The sequence below is a fragment of the Nothoprocta perdicaria genome, unplaced genomic scaffold, assembly GCF_003342845.1.
Source record: "Nothoprocta perdicaria isolate Ctin4 unplaced genomic scaffold, notPer1 scaffold_118, whole genome shotgun sequence".
NCBI lineage: Eukaryota > Metazoa > Chordata > Aves > Tinamiformes > Tinamidae > Nothoprocta > Nothoprocta perdicaria.
In genome coordinates this window covers 1,179,980-1,198,829 of record NW_020454294.1, presented here as the reverse complement: position 1 = coordinate 1,198,829, position 18,850 = coordinate 1,179,980, and the positions used below count along the sequence as shown (strand labels likewise).

Genomic DNA, 18,850 nt, shown 5'->3' with positions numbered 1-18,850 from the left:
ACCACCACCCTCTGTTGATAACACAGTCCCTTCCCAAAGGGCAAAGCTCTGTTTCAGCTAATGCAAAGAGAAAGAAATCAGTGTCTGTTCCTAAATCACCTTCTCCTGCACAGCAACATAAAATGCTACCACAGTGGTATGTAAGGTCAGCTTCAAAGTAACTTTGAGTACTCTGCTTGCAGAAGCAAAAAAATGATGAAAGACACCATATGGCTTCTGTCATGGTAGATAAAGCTAATGGATATAAAGAAAATTTGAATTTATCCCCTTTGTTTAATTTTTCCTCAGTGTAACACCAACAATCCCCTGTAAGCCTTTCTTTCCCAGTTATAATGCACTGCGTCCTCTTCATATCACAATTTTTCTCTGGCAGCTAAAATGTTTTACTGAACAATGTCCCACAGTTCAGCAAATATGATTAAAAATGTACAGAGAAAGTAATTAGATAAGCATCAGATACTACAATAAATCYTATTAAAGAAACTCAACTTAGACATTCTCATAGGCAGCTGAGTCAGAAGATAAAAGCCTATGGTCTCATGAGCACAGCCCATCAAAAATGCAAGCATTAGGACTTACCAATTTCTTCTATTTCTTCCAGGAAATCATTATATTCATTCAGACTGGGAAAGTCATCCTCTCTTTTATTGTATCTTTGAGAGAAGAGAAACAATCGTTTATGTAACACAAAGATGAATTTTCCTTTCAACAAGGCTCTTGCTGCAAGCATATTAGGCCTGACCTAGTTTTATCAGCAGTGCTTTGTGGCTCCCACAGTTGACCAATATACTGGATCTTTTAGAGGGAGACAGAAGTGCCCATTCCAGAGGAAAGCAGCTGGTCCAGCGTAAGTGCTGACATTTYCTACTCTTTGCTAAATGGGAGCACAGAAGCTAGGACATAGTAACCACAACCCCTCTCTTGCCCACAGAAAGCCTGTTAATAAAGACAGAGACAACAGCAATACTCATTAAAAAAAAAAGCTTTTCTAGAAATACCAAAGTAAGGAGCTGGCTTTGTGCCGACAACAGAGAGCATATTTTAGCAGCAAACTTAAAATGCTACAAAATATATTTATTTCRTATCAGTAAATCATTCCCAAACTCATTGAGAGAATTCTTACTACTCGGATAGGCTGAAAAGGTGAAGGGACAACAAACCTAGGCAGAACATGGACAGGCTCTAGGAGTCAAGATATCCTAATGGATAAAGTTAAAAAAAAAAAAAAAAAATCTGCATGCTCAAAGATACATTATATCAAAGACACATTATACCTACAAATACATATACATATGCACGTTTATATATGCATACACACACTTTATACACACACACACATATATATATATATAAAATAAAAATATAACATTCCCAGAACTCAGGCCAAATTCCAATTTGGGATTTTTTTTTCTACCTACTAAAAGCTAATCTGACAACTGCAAGCAGACCAAATATTCTAAAATATTTTTTTTCTACTAGTGCTTCATGTGACGTTCAGGCTCTCCAGCTAGACTAACTTCTTTCAGTTTGACTTCTATTAACCTCAGCAGACACTGTAACCAAGTCTCAAAATGATACCTCTTTCCACATTAGATACCGATATATCTTAGTGTTAAATGAGGCAATTTCCCTAAATCTCAACATCTTATGGCTCATTTAATCTTGTATCCTTAGAAAATACTGCAGTCTTAGAAAAGGCTGCTAAGCTTACAGTTTACCTGTATATCTTCCCACATTTAACCCTCCAGGATTTTTACTTTCCACTAGATTCTCTTCTCCATCAGCTGCCCCTCCYGTTTTCCCCCATAAAACATTGCTTTTTACCCACAAGAAGTTGGATGTAACTTATCTTAATTCCAAGATCTCTCAAATCTGCATGACAGGTAACATGAGATTTGTTATGAGACCATTTTTAGTAATACTGATTGTACACAACAAAAAGCAGTGTGAACGCAGCTTCTCTTGTGTTTATTCATCTTTATTTTGAGGGAAAATCAGACCCCAGTTCTCAAAACAGGTCCCCAGGCTACAAAACTCTCAAGGTACTGATTCTTGCCCCACTCTACTAGTCACCTCTTGAAGGAAAAGCACTTGTAGTCCACATATCTAATCACCCACATTAGCCAAAYGAGGCTACATAGTTTGCAGTATGCAGCTCCATATCTTTTTTAAACACTAAGCARGAATTCCATGAGGCTCCATTCTTCTACGTCTGCATAAAGTCAGATTCTCTGAAATGCATCAGTGTTAAACTGAACCAAGTTATCTGTTTGGCTATCCCTCTATGCAGTAATGGAATTTAAAAAAAAAAAATTAATTTGTGAATACAGTGATCCACCAAATCCTCCAGTTTCTCTTCTTCCACCTGGTGATACTCACATTTTCAGCACCTTCTTCCGAATCTCCACTTCCTTGTCAATGGCCGGATCCTCGAAGAGCTGCACCCTGAAGTTGCTCTTCCGCAGGGGAGTGTCGCACTCCTGGCAGTTGCCGGCCCCTCGCACRAACAGCAGCTCCACACAGCTCTCACATCTGGGGGAAAAAGGGACAACTGTTAGGACAGCCAGGACTTAAACAATAAAAGCAGCACTACCCTTCTCCACACAACAGGTCTGAAGATGGCAGCTTTCCCTCAAGGGCAAGGGGAGGCCAGGGCCTTCCACCACCACCTCAGGGGGAACCATCTCAGCAGCCCAACCACACACTTTGTGTCAAGGCACAAGCTGGTTTATCGACACTACCACCCTYTTTTCGTGTAGACGAGGCTGCAATATTCTTATTTACTGTGAGGACCACCTGACTGCACAGAAAAGTTTCATTTGTTTGCCCCGGCCTGCTCACCACACAAGAGAGACACCAGGATGGTGCCCAGGTGCATCGCAGGCTTTCACACATTTGCCGATCAGGCACTCAGCATTTAATAAAGGCAGAACAGGAGTAGAAACCCAATCGTTATGGGGAAAAAAAAAAAAAAAAAAAAAAAAAAAAAAAAAAGAGGCACAGAAGCTGGAAAGGGCTGGCAGCAGGAGTGGCAGCGGCAGCGCAGGCCGGAGCCGGCCAGTTCTGCTCAGCTGCAGCTGCTGGGATTAGAAGGTGCAGGATAAATGTGAGGGTGGTTGACAATAATAATAATTTTAAAAAGCTTTTTTTTTTTTTTTTTTTTTTTTTTTTTTTACCCGCTGTGTTTTCATTTGATTTGTGCCTCTCTTTTTGCCATCTTTTTTTTTTTTTTTTTTTTTTTTTTTTTTTTTTTTTTTTTTAATAACTCCAGAGCCAATTTTTATTCAAATCTTTCATCACACTCAGCCTGCAAGTCACAAGCAACAGGGATGGCAGCTCAGGGCTATGGGCCTCTTCAGGAGCCCATTTTACCCATTGCTGCCTAGAAGAAACATTAAATACCAGCARGGGAAAGGACAAGAAGGGGCTCTCTCTTGATGCCAGCCAGTTTTATCTTTCTCAACACAGCAACCAAAGCCCAGCAAAGAGCCCCCTGCTCCCATTTCCTATTTTTCCAAAGGCGCAGGACGCGGCAGGTGGCTGCAGGTGCAGGTGCTGGTGCTGCTTTGCATGGCCACGTTGCCTAAGGACCCACAGAGCAGGGTCTCCCTGGGCGACACGTTTYGCTCAGGCGGCAGCATCTGAAACCACTTGGCTTTATTCCCCTCCCCTTCCCTAAATCAAAGGCCTTTCAAGTTGACACAAGACTCGGCTCTGGAGAACACCACCCCTGGGGAAAGTGCTTCGGTGCCTTCCCAAACCGGGACCCGGCTTTTGGAGCCTAGAAATGAGCTCTTTGTACTAAATATATATATATGTATATATATAAAAAACAAAAAAGGTAAGTCAACACCTCACCATGGGAATTTCGCACCAGGTGAGCAAGTCCCYTCGCACTCACTCATGCGCTTCCACCCTCAGCTATTTATACATAATTCTTTCTGATTTCAAAATAGCTTGTACGGGACAAGGCAAGGGCAGGACTGGCTTCGCTCCAATCCTAACTGGCCTCCCCCTCCCAGATTTTATAAACACCAGGGTTATTTCCTAGGAGAGCTGTCATTTTGCCCCCACCAAAACCATACCTGCTTTCCCAGCGATGGTGAGCAGGCTTGGATACACGTTTCAATCTTGTTTTTAAAGAAGGAAAAACAGCCATCTCCYGAATTCCTGTCCAACTAGTTCCTGTTGGTTTTGCCGCTGCCCTYGATCCATGTGCACCCAGTGTGAAGGCAGACTCCAAGAAAGGTGTATTTACACTGTAAAATCTCCCCAAAGCCTCTGTTCCTGCACTAGGCTCAGTGCAAATAGCAGAGCAAGCTGCGACTTGAAAGAGCTTCATCTCAGACTGTAACAAGGAAAAACACAGCGTAATGCTCGAGAGATGCAGCAGCTTAAGTGACCTCCCCAACAGCACCTAGAATCACCGCCAGCAGCGCATGGGGACAGGCAGCAATTCTGGTGATAACTCCCTTTCTGTGCAGATCCAACTCATCTCCATCTGCAAGGAGGAGATGGACACCCCAAGGGAGCAGAGCATCCTCCAGGCCTTCTCTTGTAGCCCAACACCGCACCAGTGGCTTTCCTCAAGCAAGCAAAGCACCAATAGCCCTGCTTAACACCTCYGCAAAGCGGGGCCAAAACATGTGGCTAGGTTTGCTTAAGCCTCAAGAATTGGCTGTGTATTTCTATTATAGAAAATAACAACAACACAGGACAAAATCTATTATATTATACAAATATATACCTTGGATATGCTTTATTGCTTAGGTATTATATTAATATTTTGTATTTCTATATAAAAACTATAGATATGCATACCTGCCACATAYACAACGATGAATGTTTTTGCCTAAAAAATAAGGGCAATACAATTGTTTAGAACTAAATAATTAAGACCACAATTTCACACAACATCTAAACAATTACAGGTGGAATATTGCTGATTCTCATCTTGGCACTGAGCTCGTACAGCCTCTGTGYTTTGTATTTCATACATCCACTAAAATATTCCATTACTGTTCAGATTGATGCTTGAAACCTGAGAATACGTAATCCGCATGAAGATATCAATAGAAAATGCCCAGGGAGTTAAGCACGTGTGAACAACGGGGGAAGACTATTAGTAATGTCGCCAAAGAAAGCAACCACATCATCTCCAGGAATAAAAAGGTCTCCTGGTCTTCCACAACAGGGTAATAAATACCCATACACTAGCTTTCATTTCCATGGCTTCTCCTGTCTTTTTCTTCCTTGTCATCCCCAGGAAATATTAAATGACTAGCTCAGTCCGTAGGCAATCTAGGATGATGCCACATGTTGGAGGAAGGCAAATAACGAAGCATCAAGAAGCCTTCACACCACAAACACGCCAGCAGCACCACTTGCCTCCTCTACACCTCAGAGTTCGGTGGCTTCAGGAGCAGCCTAAAAACGTTTGTGGTTCACAGCAGAAAACAAACAGCAGTTCCTCTCCAGAAAACTATCAGTTATTTATCAACTAAAATACACTTACTGGAACCAAGTGTTTGTTTTGGACAAAAAAGCRTCTCAGAGGGTGAAAGATTTGTGCCCCATCCTGCATTCCACACACGCAAGCACACACACTGCYGCCTTCACGCGAGGAGCACGGGAGATAAGGAATCTCAATCCTCTTGGATATTCAGCGGAGGAGAAGGGCTCACCACATGAGCATAGCTGGATGCTGCCGCTCACTTTTCTAGCTTGGCTGGCAAAAGAGCAAACAAAACAGAATAAAGGAAGAGCTATTTTTGCAAGCAGAACTAGCAACTCCTTCTTTTTTAAAATCTTAGATTCCGCTGAGCCTAGCAAAAAAAAAAATGCAGGAATTGAGATACAGAGCCATTAATCATGTCAGAAAAAATCTTTACRGCTTCTGCTTTTGACTAAAAATATTAGAGGCGTTACTATGTTTCTTTGCAGAGGCTATTTTTAGTACTTATTAAACAGTATCAAATACTTAGAAGCTGTAAGCCTATTTTTTTTTGCTTTATTAACAAAGATACTGCTCTAATTTAAAGTAACATGCATAACAATTGAAAAAAAAAAGTCTAGATTTAAAAACTGTAATAGAGYCTTGAGCATATAGCCAAGACTTGAACCACAAACAAATGGAAAGAACACCAAAAATAAAAAATATGTTTTCACATGGGCCTCAGCTCTGAATTCAAAGGGAAACTTGCTTACAGAAATTGAGTGATTCTTGATTTATGAATGGGGAACACTAAAGAGAAACAGGAAAACCACACACAGGAGAAATCTTGCAGAAAGTTACCTAGCTTGATTTCTACATCGAAGATGTGTCCGAGAAAGCTCAGAGGTTTTGTGCTTTTCTTGGATAGCCAATTTTGTGTTTTTGCACCACGACTCTTAACTGGGACAAGAGTGACCCAATATGGAGCGGGCACCTGTCAAACCTGTTTATCTCGCAAAGTCCCACACATTTAGCAAGGGCTCATAACCCACAGCAGTTTCTGCCACGTAGACAAAACTTCATCCAATATTTGCAATTGGCAAGTGCTTCCAAAAACAGGGTGATGGACTAGTAGGTAAGGCTTAAAAAATGCAGATTCTTTCTAGGATCTGTGGCAGTGATGAGCTCCAATCCCACACCTCTTCAAAGGACTATGAGAAATGTTTATTTCCTCTCTCCATTTTAGGGGTTAGGGATCAAAAACAGAGGCAAGCAAGAAGAGCACAAGTGCCAGGCCACCCAGCACTCAGAAAGCTGCAGCATAAAGAAGCTTTTGAGATCGGTAGCCCCAAAACGAGAGGGGAGCTGGGACTATCACAAGCCCAAATAAGTCTTTTGCTTTTCACATCACAGCTTCAGGAATCTGGAAACACTTTTTTCAAGAACTTGAGAAGCGACTGCCTGGTCCTTTGGGTCACCACTTCTCCTGCTGGCAAAATGAGAGAGAGCCAGAGGGGAGAACACGCGACACGTTCGCTGCTCTTTCCCTGTCCCCCAGGTCAGGTTCTGTTCAGTTCTAACAGGGATTTTGCTCTTTTTACCTCATAAGAGGAAAATGTCAGAGAGCTCTCAAAAACCCAGAGGCCTAAATAAATAAATAAATAAATAAATAAAATGGTACAGTGGGTCTGTCTTCAACGAGAAAACAAATAGGACTCACGGATCTCACCTGCCATGTAGAGGTTACAGCTCATTATTATAATATAAAACATTTCAGGTTTCAAGTAATGTCATTTTTCTATTAGCAAACAGACTAGAATTTATTTAGCACTCTAAGCTATTGCCAGTTGCCTGAAGCTCCCTCTCTTCAGCCCAAAGTAACATGCGCTGCAAGACAAAAATCTCAAGAGATACTGCTTTGCTAACCTTTATTTTTTCAGAAATACCAAGAGTCCAGAGACCTGATCTTAAATCTTCCTTCACCAAACAAGGATAACCAAAAAAAAAAAAGAAAAAAAGAAAAAAAAAGCTTTGTCTATATAATACTCTGTCTAAATCTGTATTATGTCAATTCTCAGCATCATCTGCCAAGTTACTAAGCATATAAATAGTCAAAACAAGACAGTATCTTTGGGGAATAAGATGCATGCACACACTTTTGTTTCAATTTTGTGCTGTCAGGCTAGTTCTGCCCCACATGCAGAGAGGAGGAGGTTGAACGAACCCAGACTTCGCAGCAATTTAGAAGACTCTGCCACAGCTCACCACGTCCTCCAAGCACCCGCAYACCCTGATCATCTACAGACCCTGCAGACCAGTTCATCTCAGCTGCACTTACCAGAAAGAAAGCAGACCAGGTAGTGGTGGATCCACAGCCTCGAACAACTGACATTTTAAGCAAAAGGAGACATATTGAGAGAATCAACAACAATCATTTGCACCACCCAGTGTGTGTCAACATGTCCATTACAAAAGCAGTTGAAGTGGTTTGGACCTAACTGAGGGATTTAGAGCAAGCCAAAACTTAACTCACATTTCTCCCATACACGTGAGCTTTTTCTCCCCCCCGCAAAAACAGGGAAGAACCTTTTATGGTACTATTAGAAATAGCTTACAGAAATTATTTCTATTGATGGCTAAATAAACAAGGTCTTCATGAAATACTGCAGTCTAGAGAATTAAGCACACAATTATTAAAAAAAAGCATCTTACAACGAAATTATGTCAATCGAGCCAAAATGCGTTTACTTGACAGAYCAATTCTCAGCAACTCGAGAGCAGCTGCGTGGCATTGAGAAATAGCATTCTCATAATGAGCAAGCAACCCAAAACTCGACAGAGAATTTACCCAATGTACCAGAATAACTACTTCAAACCCATTACAGTCTACTATGCAAACACATGCATTAAAATAAGAATTCACCTATGTCAACAGCCCTTTTATTATGCCTAAGTCTCCTTGAGGAAGAATCCTGGCATGATGGGGGGGTTTCAAGCGCACATGAGACTCCGTAGCTCTCTGGGCAGGTGCCCGTGTTGCACCTGAACAACCTCCACGCTTCTCCATGGCCTGACATAGAGCAACCACCCTCGGGAGACGCGGTCCAGGTCGGCAGTGCCCGTTGCCTCACGATGCCAAGACAAACAAACGTCTCCTTAACAGGGCCGAGATCTCACGTTGAAGTAATAGCAGATCCTTCGCTGCCGCCTCCTCCCAGGCCCGTTTGTTAGCGCGTGAGAACCTCCAGCCCCATTGTGTGGGTTAACCGGCCCCTGGAGCTTACAGGCCTTATTAGCTCAAGTATTTGGTGCATTCATTTGCTTGGGCTTATGAAACACCTGCAGCTACCCGGAATTATACCTGGAAAAACAAAACGCAACTGAAAAGCTGCAGGGACTGCAAAAGGTCACAAGTCTTTTGTTCGGTCCAAGCCTACCTTCCATCCTGTACTTTCAACASGTTGGATTATACCAATGAATATGAGGGAGCAAGGCTAGGAAACGTGGCTATATAGTGAAAAGGGGAAAAAATAGAGATATTTATGGCATGATCAGATATCCTGTCCACTTTACTGAGGGCTTGTCACAAGACACTCCCATAGTTCATGTCTAGCCTCAGCAAATAAGGAGATAAAGTTGATAAAACACACATCTTTAAGAGAGCCAGACATATGACCTAGATTTCCAGAAAAACAACAGTGGTTTGGGGTCCCAATGGGAAACATGTACATTTTTAAGAGCCTCTCAAAATCAAAAAAAGCTTTTACCCATCTCTTCCAGACATACCTGTTGAATGATCTGCAAATGTTGGCTCATGCCTCTCAGCTTTTGGGAGGAACCAAGCCAAACTTCTGCCAAGAGCATAAGCTTGCATTTCACCCTAAGCATAAAAAGTACACAATCCAGTTTCCTTAAACAATTCCGATAAAGACAGACATGGCGGGTGCTTTTACACACACTTAACAACAACTAGAATGAAAGGAGTTAATGAAAGGAGTCAATTAGAGCAACACCAACATCTTCCATGTTCGGGAYAGCGCTGAAAACACCGTCAGGGCTCAAAAAGCAGCACAAAGTGACGAACTGCAGCCTCTTGCAGAAAGATTCTTCAGTTTAAAAAGATTGTCATGGCAGATTGAGCTTGTAAAGTGCTATGTACCAACTCCAATGTAAGGCATGCCTCGTGATACAAAGGAAAAAAAGATATTTTCTTGTAGAGAATTTATGTCAGAAGCCAGTGACCCAACTTGTGCAAGTCCAAATCCCACTTTCACGGGTAGCAAAGCTCCTAGCAACCCTGAATTTATATAATCAACACAGGAAAACCAAAACTGCAGCTCTGCATGTTAAGCCAGCACTAATGCCAGACGAGTTGCTCTAACGTACCTTCAGCCTCTGCTGTGCACGGTCCCTCCCCTGCCRTGCTACCCCACAGGCCAGAAATGAACATTTGTGCAACCACAGGTTATTTATTGGTCTGTTTTTCAACCAGCTAAACTCCCCAGTTTGTTTCGCCACTTAATTCACAAGTGCTTATACCAGCACACACCAAAGGACTAAAATATAGGTAGCTGGGAGCGACCAGGAGGGGACAATTACAGTCAAAGTAAGCCTATGGATGGAAGAGTATAAAAAGCATTTCTCTTCCAAACAGGCTGCCCAGAGAAGTTGTGGAGTCTCCTTCTTCGGAGATCTTCAAAGCCCACCTAGATGCCAACCTGTGCCACGTGCTCCAGATGCCCCTGTCTGAGCAGGGGCTTGGACTAGGTGATTTCCAGAGCTCCCTTCCAACCTCAACCATTCTGTGACTTTATGTGAAAGTTGAGAATGAAAGAGCACCCAATATTGTTAAATTTTGGCCTTTCCTCTTATGAAGCGTTTATGGCATACATGGCTATTTCAGCTTGATCTGAAAGTATAAATAGAGAGAAACATAATTTCAGAGAATCCCAACACACTTCCAAAAAGGTGAGACAAAAACCAGATACTACACAAGCGATCCAAGAACAACAGGCATGATATTAGACAAAGGATGAGGCAGGAATTTTTCAAAAATCACTAAAAGTAAAGGAGTTAAGGAGCAGGTCACAGCATTTCCAAGTATTTTAAATTAAAGGTATGAGGTTATTTTACAGGCAAGTCTTCAACAAGAAAAATGGGAAGCAATGCAACTGGACAAGACGAATTCATGCATTTGAGAACAGTGACAAAGTCTTTGGGAGATCATCATTTAAAAAGGACCAAAGGAGAGAGACCTTGTAGCTCATGATCACGCTGAGATGTGATAGTCATGAAAGGGTCCACACGACCCAAGTACCAGAACCAGGTTCTGCTGAGACTTCACACAAAACCACATGTGCAGGTCTCATCACCCACATTCCAGACAGAAGCTCAGGAAAAGGCCAGCAGGACAACTAGAAGAATGGCCAATTAGCTTATCAGAGGAGATCCCACTAAATGTTTTAGGAGATAGATAAATTGATAGATATGTGTGTCACACACACACACACACACACACAGAGAGAACAGCAGAAAAAGCTGCTAAAGGTAAATTAACAGGTCCAACTAGCAGTGTGGAATTTACACCAGGAACCATAGTTCTTATCACAGCAGTGGTGCTATTTCATGTGCACGGAAGAGAACTAAAAAAACTAAGTATTCCCAGCTTTTCTTTTTTCAGATAATACATGTCATTTTACATGTAGATAACAGATATCCTACCACCTTCTAAAAAAAACGAAGTCTTCAGGTAGTAAGTATATAGAGAGCAACTATGACACGTTTCCACTGATAAGTAAAGAAAAAAAAGTAACCCAAAAGCTAGATGGGTGGCTTACACACAACAGAAGTCRATCCTCACCACTCAAATTGCTTTTCTCTCCTCTTCATCAGTCCAAGATGGCTTTAGCAATCACGCTGTTTTCCAACACAGCTGCCTTTTCAATAARCCAGACCAAAGGCACCAGTAGCTTTTGAATATTAAAGACTCAGTAGCCTTTTTGTTGTTGATGGTGCTCAGATTTCCCAGACCCACTGTAGGTAATTCTACATCATATCCCAATTCCCTACTGGAATTTCAATTGATTGGGGCAGTCTTAATTTCCTGCCTCAAAGTATTGTTTACAATGACTTGCTAAATCTCAGCTCCCTTTACGGTAGCAATGGGAATAGAACGAAGAATGATCTCTACACACTCCATTGAGAGCTACAGAGATCAGTCTAAATTAATGTTAATGTTAACTTGCAGAAAAGCTATCAAGAAAACAAGAAAAAAAAATTAAAAAGGACTCAATAGCATTTTGTTGCTATCTTGCATCCAAGTGCAGAATTAATCCTTAAAGGCAAAACCCCGCACGAGTATCCTTTGAAGTGCAAGACTGGCATTTTGAAAATGGATAAATTTTCAAAATGGGAAAATAAAAGGTTTGTGCATTTCTGTTTTTCACGATGTGCAGGGGGAAATCAAGAGGAAGCTTTTGGCATGCCACCTATACCAAATTCCAACAAACAACTCYGGGCTTGCTGAACAAGTCCACTTCAGCATAACACACACAAACAGGGACCAGCCGGCTCACGAATTCAGTCCCTACATTTTTACATAACCACGGATTAGATGGACCAGAGAGGTCACAGAACATTTGCCCCTTAAAGTACTAAAGACCGCACGACCCACAACTCACCATTAAGTTTTTGACAAATCTACATTTCTATAACCTAAAAAAAAAAAAAAGAAAAACACAGAGGAGAGATGAAATATGAGCCCAGAAACCTGGTAAGGCATCTCTTGCTGCAGAGGAAAGTTATGTAGGAGAAACTCTGCTGGTTTTGAGCCTAAAACTTTTTTGCTGTGTATCCCTTCCCAGAGGAGGCACTTTTGCTCCTCTAATGATCTCAGCACCACAAGCGACTTCTCACGCGCTGTGACTGCGCRGCCTGGAGCTGCAGGAGTGACGAAGGCCAGTTGCTCTAAGCTACAGGTTTACTTCTAGTTTCTGTAACCACCCAGATTTTATTGCATTTCCTCGAAAAGTTTCCTTATACCTCACCAATCTTCACTTGTCCCGGTGTAAGCGTGAAGGAAATGTTCATTAGAAAATCCTAGCAGTAGCAATTCAAAAAGCTTCCCCCGCCGCCACCTCTTCGTCTCATTTGGGAATCTTCTACTTCCTACCAATTTTTAAGGGTCATTCCTCACTCCATTTTCACATAATCCCTCAACAACAATTTTCACATCTTTTCTCAGCATGAGATAAATTATAAACTGTGCTTCATAAACAGCGGAGACTTTAGGATTACGTTCTTGGTGGGACACAGCATGATAAGTGCTCCAGTGACGTCTTTAAATTCCCTGCAACATACGTCCAGTGAAATAGTCCCAAGAACAAGCATGTTCCGACTTAGAAATAAAAATAAAGTAAAAGAAGCAGCACCAGAAACATCCTCCCCAAGCCCCGTTGGCTACTTAGTGGGATGGATCACAAGTTCCTTTACAAGGGTGACGCAGATCCTGACCTACTTAAAGCCTGGTAAGGAATGTTATTCTGTATTGCAGATTTAGTCATTTTTCAATCTTTTTCCTCAAGCTTAAATGAAAATAAATACAGTTGCAGTTGCTATTTCAGTGCATTAAACCAGTTGGTGATCCCCCCACTAACTTTTTGAAATCAACGTTTAAGTAGTCACATTAAAYGTGGCTCTTTTTAGAGGAAGACATTAGACAAAAGCAAGGAGGACATCATGTTAGATCATTGGTTCATTATCTGCTGGCATCCGAACCATTTCCTAGAGACTGTCGGGAGGCAAAGAGCCAGCCTTGTTCAAGCTGGAACAATGCTGGAAGTGGCATTTTCCAAGGAGGAAAAGAGGCATTTCCAAGGAAGAAAATGCCACACTGACTTTATAGCTACCAAGTAGGACTCTAGGAAGATCTGTTGCTCTCCAATGCAGTGGTGACAGCATCAAATGTTCTTCCCAAGTCAGAGTGCCCCATCCAACTACTTCATTGCAGTGAAAATTTGGGCTAGGCACTTATTCTTTTAMGGTTTGTTAGTAGGAGCAATGATGAGGAAAGTCAGACTACTAACGCTGACCACAGGTAAGAGCTGCAAACACTGACCACAGGTAAAAGCTGCTGATCAAGAGACTGGAGGGAGGGCAAGCAAGGAGCAGCAACAATTTGGAAAATAAATAGCTTGAAAGAAGCACTTTTCAATGCCCATTTTAGCCACAAACCACATCTGCCACCATCTGCAGAGCTGGCCCAACTTCTTGGTTGTGACAAAATATTCTGCGCATTCCTATCTCGGGATGAAGGAGGGAGGGAATCTCTGCATTCCTATTTGCTTCACATTGCATTGTCTTTGAAAGGAAGCTGCAAACAGGCAGACAACCATAAACTTCCATTAGCCACGGCTACAGCCTCATACCACATGTCATCACCTCCCACTAGTCCCACTCACTAAGCAAAGAGCCACTGGAGACAAGTAAGGAAGTAGGAACGTGGGCCAAGAGCAGATGATCAACTCCAGACCATCTCTGAGCCGGTCCTAGTTTTGCCCAAACAGCAGCGGAGAAGTCAGCGGTGGTGTGGGGCTCCCCCATAAATACGATGCTGCTCCACAACTGCACAGGGTCTGTGTACATATTCATAGTCAGCATTTTATTTCGGCTCGTAACGACTTAATTAATTAAGGATACCTATAAATTGTGTCATTCCCAACTGGTAAAAACTAGGGAGCAGAATTTTTCGTACTCATATAACTCACACATAATTGATATTTCTAAAGATATTTTAGCGCCATGAGAAATAGCCAGTAAAATAAATCAGAAGAATATATGTGCATCTGCCCTTGCAGATGGCAGAGACCACTGCAACAGGCAGCAGGTTGTGCTGGAGTGAAACTGTGCACAACCCATGCAAGAGATGACAGTCCTCAGGCTGCAAATGAGTTAAGTTCATCTAAATCAAACACGCCTGCAGGAAGCAGGAGAGCATTAGAAAGCAGAACTTTATGCTTTTTGTCTACAAATGACTCGGTGATTCTGCAGACCCTTCAAGAAAACAGCAGCCACCAGCAAGCTCCAGGATGACCTGTGGGTACCTGGTAAARAAACCCCAGAAGCAGAGGATCAGTTTTGCAGAGAAAAGGGAGCCTTCAGCTTGGGACAGTTCACATGTCCCCACTTCTCACTGGCTGCCTTTTTCCTTCCTGGCCAAGGCAAACATGCAAAGTTTACATGCAAAGGATGCCACTTTCTCTGCTATAAAACACATCCCTAAAGAGATGCCAGGCTGTTAATTATCTACTACTACAATTTCTTGGGATTTTATGAATTTGTGGACCCAATCGTGCAATCTTGATGCACAACCTGTCACTAATGCCTGCCAGAGATAAACCTGGCAAAGACGACTCCTTGCACAGGGCTGGGTGACAAGTCTTTGGGGCAGTTTGGGGAAATTAAGCCTTTTTAACCAAACCTCACCTGTCTGAATTTTGAAAGTCCAAGTTCAGACCTGCAGCCCAGCTGCAGGGTGGTGTTTCCACATGCACTGGGGTCCACCAAGGTGCCTGCACGTGTGCCACTGGTKTGTAACACGCTCACAGTCTTTCCAAAATACTCACCCACCTCATTACAGAAAATGAAACATGAAAACGAAGATCCCGCTCTGCTTTGGTAAAAATGTCATGAGTTCAAGAAAGACCTTTTTGCCACACACTGTCCTTGCAAGGTACTGTTCTCCAGCTCGCTGCCAATACCTATGGTTAGCAGTCTACTTCATTTAAACCCAGGTGCCTAACTGGTAAAAATACAATTTCAAGAAGTTTTCTAAAGCTCTCAAGTGCCATGAATTTAACCCACTCCTTTAATTTGACAATTTTATCTAAATGATGATCCAAACTCTCAACCCCTCCTCTGAAACCACACGTAACATTCTGGATAMAGGTATAAGATGCTCTATACCCCAAAGAAACAAGAACAAAGAAACATTACAGTGCTACAGAGCAAGTCACCAGCTTACCTACTTCTGCAAAGGACACAAGCCAAAGTTACTAGTTAAAAGGAGATCCAAAGATAAGAGGACAGAGCTTGTTTGTAGATGCCAGAGCCTACATTCTGCCAACACAGTTCTCATGCATGCAACGGTTAAATCCTGAAAAGGATCCAGTTACAGGCACACAGGCTGCAACTGCAGTGACTAATGATGCCATTGTGCAACCTTTCAGGAGAATTTGGAAAGCAACTGCAGGCAACCTCTTGCATTTACAGTATATGAGCCTATGGAGGGCAAGGAAAAGGAGGAAAAAAAAAAAAAAAAACAGATAGAAACTTGCTGGGTGTTTTTGCTGGAAAACCCTGAAAAACAAGTTTGGTGACACCCACTGCAGCATGACCTCAATCCAACGCACCAAGTTAACCAGTCTAACAGAATTCTCCAGTAAAAGCCATGCTACAGTCGCTCAGGAAAAATCAAAGATTGGGGCACACTCTAGCTGGAGGTCAGGGGACAGACAGACACGTTGGTCGGCACTGGCCAAGCGCAGCCATCCARGCTGCAACCATCGCCCTGCCCAGCACGTCCTGGGGGTTGACGTGGTCATTAAAAATAAATTAATGAGTAAATGAGTCCGCTGACCCGACGGAGGTGCAGGAGGAGTCCACCTCTGCGCCCCCCTCTCCTTTCAGCGAGCCCTCCCGTGTCACCTCTGCTTTGGGCCACAGCACAGCCATCGTGACATGCTGAGTGCTCAAAACCATTTGGTATTAAAAATAGAAGACCTGACTCTGGAGTTTCGGGGATGGAAGCACTTACTCGAAGCACAGTCCCCTGCCCCAAAGCCACCTGCACRAGTAACTCGGGTGGCAGCAGCCAGGACTGCCAAGGAGAGAGCTACAAACTCAGAATGAGGGACACAGGCACCACTGCAGCACTGCCCCTTCCGTAGGCCTGGCAGAAACGGGCCTTATTTACCATCCTGCAGGAACCCCCGGCAGGATCAGCCCTTACACGTGTTTAATGCAGCTGCATCCCAAGCTGATCGGTTTTCAGCTTTTATCTGGAGTCTTTACACRGGAGAAAGATCCTCCACCAAAAAAAAGCTGAAAAAGGGGCATTTGGGGTATTTCCTGCAGGTCATTCCTTCTTATCTCCCTGCCGGGGCCTCAACAACCCCRATTCCCACGCTCCCAGCCCACCGCCTCCAATCACACCCAACTGCCACCAGCCCTCTCTGCACGGAATTAAATCCCTCATCTAGCAGATTCTCATCTGCTAGAAACGATCAAGTGCTAAAACCTGTGGGAATGTGCACAGCAAAGGTCGCTTGAATGCGGCGCGGTTTAATTGTACAAAGATGTGAATGCACTAATAAGATAATAGTATGTTTTGGTTGTGCTAGCAAGGCAGTAATTTCTCGCTCTGGGCACAGAGTCAAACAACTCCAACTGTCACCAGCACCTGCCCGGTACCCCCACCTACCCCACACAGGTGACACTCAAAGACCAACCCCGTGACTTGGGCTCAGCAGCTTTTAGCAGAACCAGTTTCAAGCAAAGCTGAACGGTCCATTAAACGGCCACATTGAAAGGAAGTTCTTTGTTTGGGACAATATACCATAAAGGCACTTCGGCCATCCCCAAACCACTCGTTGGAGAGCTATGTTAAAACTCAATACTCCAGTGTATGTAGGTTCAAAAGCAGAAGGGAACGCTGTGGTTTAGGTATTCCCAGATATAACCTGTGGGAAGCTGATTATGTTACCAAAAAAATTAAAATTAAAAAATAAAATTAAAAAAATAAAGATTAAAGATTTTTAAAAATAATAATTAAAAAAATAAATAAATAAAATCACATAGACCAAATCCTTCTCCAGCTGCTACTGGAGAAAACACCTTGCTTCAAGCCCACCAGGAATGAGGGACTCRAGGAGGGAGAGGAAGCAAAAGCTCTGCCCCCCACAGGCTCCAAGGAGGTTTCTGAATTGCCTTTGTAGACTTCCTTGACCCCAGGTACCATCCATGACCAAAACCACTCAGTGTGCTGCAGCCTGCAGGACTGGGTCCTTCAAGACAACAGCCTGTTGACTGCAAGCAACCCAACAAAAAGCTGTTGCTCAGGAAGGAAAACCGGAGCTCGTATTCAGACACCTGAGCGAAACACAAGCTGCACACACTGGGAAACTGCCACGTGAGGTCCCTTCCAACCTCAACCATTCTGTGCCTCTGTAACTCAAATTCTCCCTGCACAGGGTGGCCCCAGGCCTGCCCAGCGCTGCCCCAGCAGCAAGGCCGCGCTYGCAGCCAAGAGCACGGGAAGCGGATCAGGAACCACTGCTCACCTCCCTCTGCTACCTGTGGAAGAACTCTTGAGCCTTTATACAAACAGAAAGGCTATGAAGGAGCAACAGTTTATTAATGGGAAACCCAGACGCTTTCAAAAAAGTGAGAGCCTAAACCTGACATTAAACTAGGCCCTGCAGCCATAACACCAGCCCAGCATCTGAGCTCCACTCAGCAATACCAGCAAGGATCTCCCTAGCATTGAACAAAGGAGAAGGGGGGGACAAAAAAGAAAGGAAAAAAAAAAAAAAGAAGAAAAAGGAAAATCCAGCTTATTTATTTGCTTCAGGAATGCCTTGTGAACCATCAAATTCACATAKAGCAAAAGAGAGGATAGGAACTGCATCGTCCAAAGGATGACATGAGGCTTTCTGCTCTACGGAGCTGTGTTTGGTACTCTGCCCAAGACACTGGTTGTCCTCCCTGAAGATCACCCTGTTGTAAAGGTCACACAGCAAAATGCTTTCTGTGTATTTTATACACTGCTGATGGCACCTGGGGAAAATGCGTCAAGCCAGTCCCCTCCCAGAGCATTAGGGAAAACCGGTTGCAACACAAAAGCCTTCCTCAGCTCGGAGCAGTGTTTACAAACGTGCTGAATGCCAGAGTGTGTCCTAGCATGCCAGCCCCAAAATAAGCCAAGCACCTGGCCCTCCACACAAAAGGTTGACTCACCTGCGCGGCATCTATTATCCGCTGAAAAGATCCCGAGCGGAGCACTCCAGGGACACAACATTCTCGCGGGAGGCTAAGGGGAGCGCGACTTTGCCTTGTCCTTCTCTCCACCTGCACACACCAGGGACTGCGAATCTCCGAGCCGTGCCAGGGCGCAGGGGGTGACTCACACGCGCCCCATCCCTCGATCGCTCTTTGATACTGCAGAACAGTCCCCAGACACCAGCCCACCCTTCGAGGGGAAAGAAAGCGCAGAGATTGAGTGAGGCAAATATGAGCCCCAGCTGCTTAAACCTGAACTGCAGGATGCTCTAGCACCAATGTTACTCCGTGCCCCATCCTGAAACTTTTCTGATGAAAAGTTATAAAAAACAAAAACGAATAAAAAATATTAAATATAAA

General features: G+C 43.4%; 1 protein-coding gene across 2 annotated transcripts in view; it reads right to left on the bottom strand.

Moving 5' to 3' along the window:
- Positions 1–18,850, bottom strand: part of MNAT1 (MNAT1, CDK activating kinase assembly factor) — a 102,411-nt gene that overhangs the window by 67,653 nt on the left and 15,908 nt on the right. Inside the window, exons 1-3 of one of the 2 annotated variants that reach the window (XM_026053770.1) lie at positions 4,086–4,163; positions 2,380–2,532; positions 580–653 (exon numbers count right to left, since the gene is read on the bottom strand). In XM_026053770.1, the coding sequence (XP_025909555.1) occupies positions 580–653; positions 2,380–2,532; positions 4,086–4,159 (301 nt within the window). In that variant the 5' untranslated portion in view covers positions 4,160–4,163. Of the gene's footprint in view, positions 1–579; positions 654–2,379; positions 2,533–4,085; positions 4,164–18,850 lie in introns of those variants that run through there. The other variant, XM_026053769.1, reaches the window with a different exon arrangement.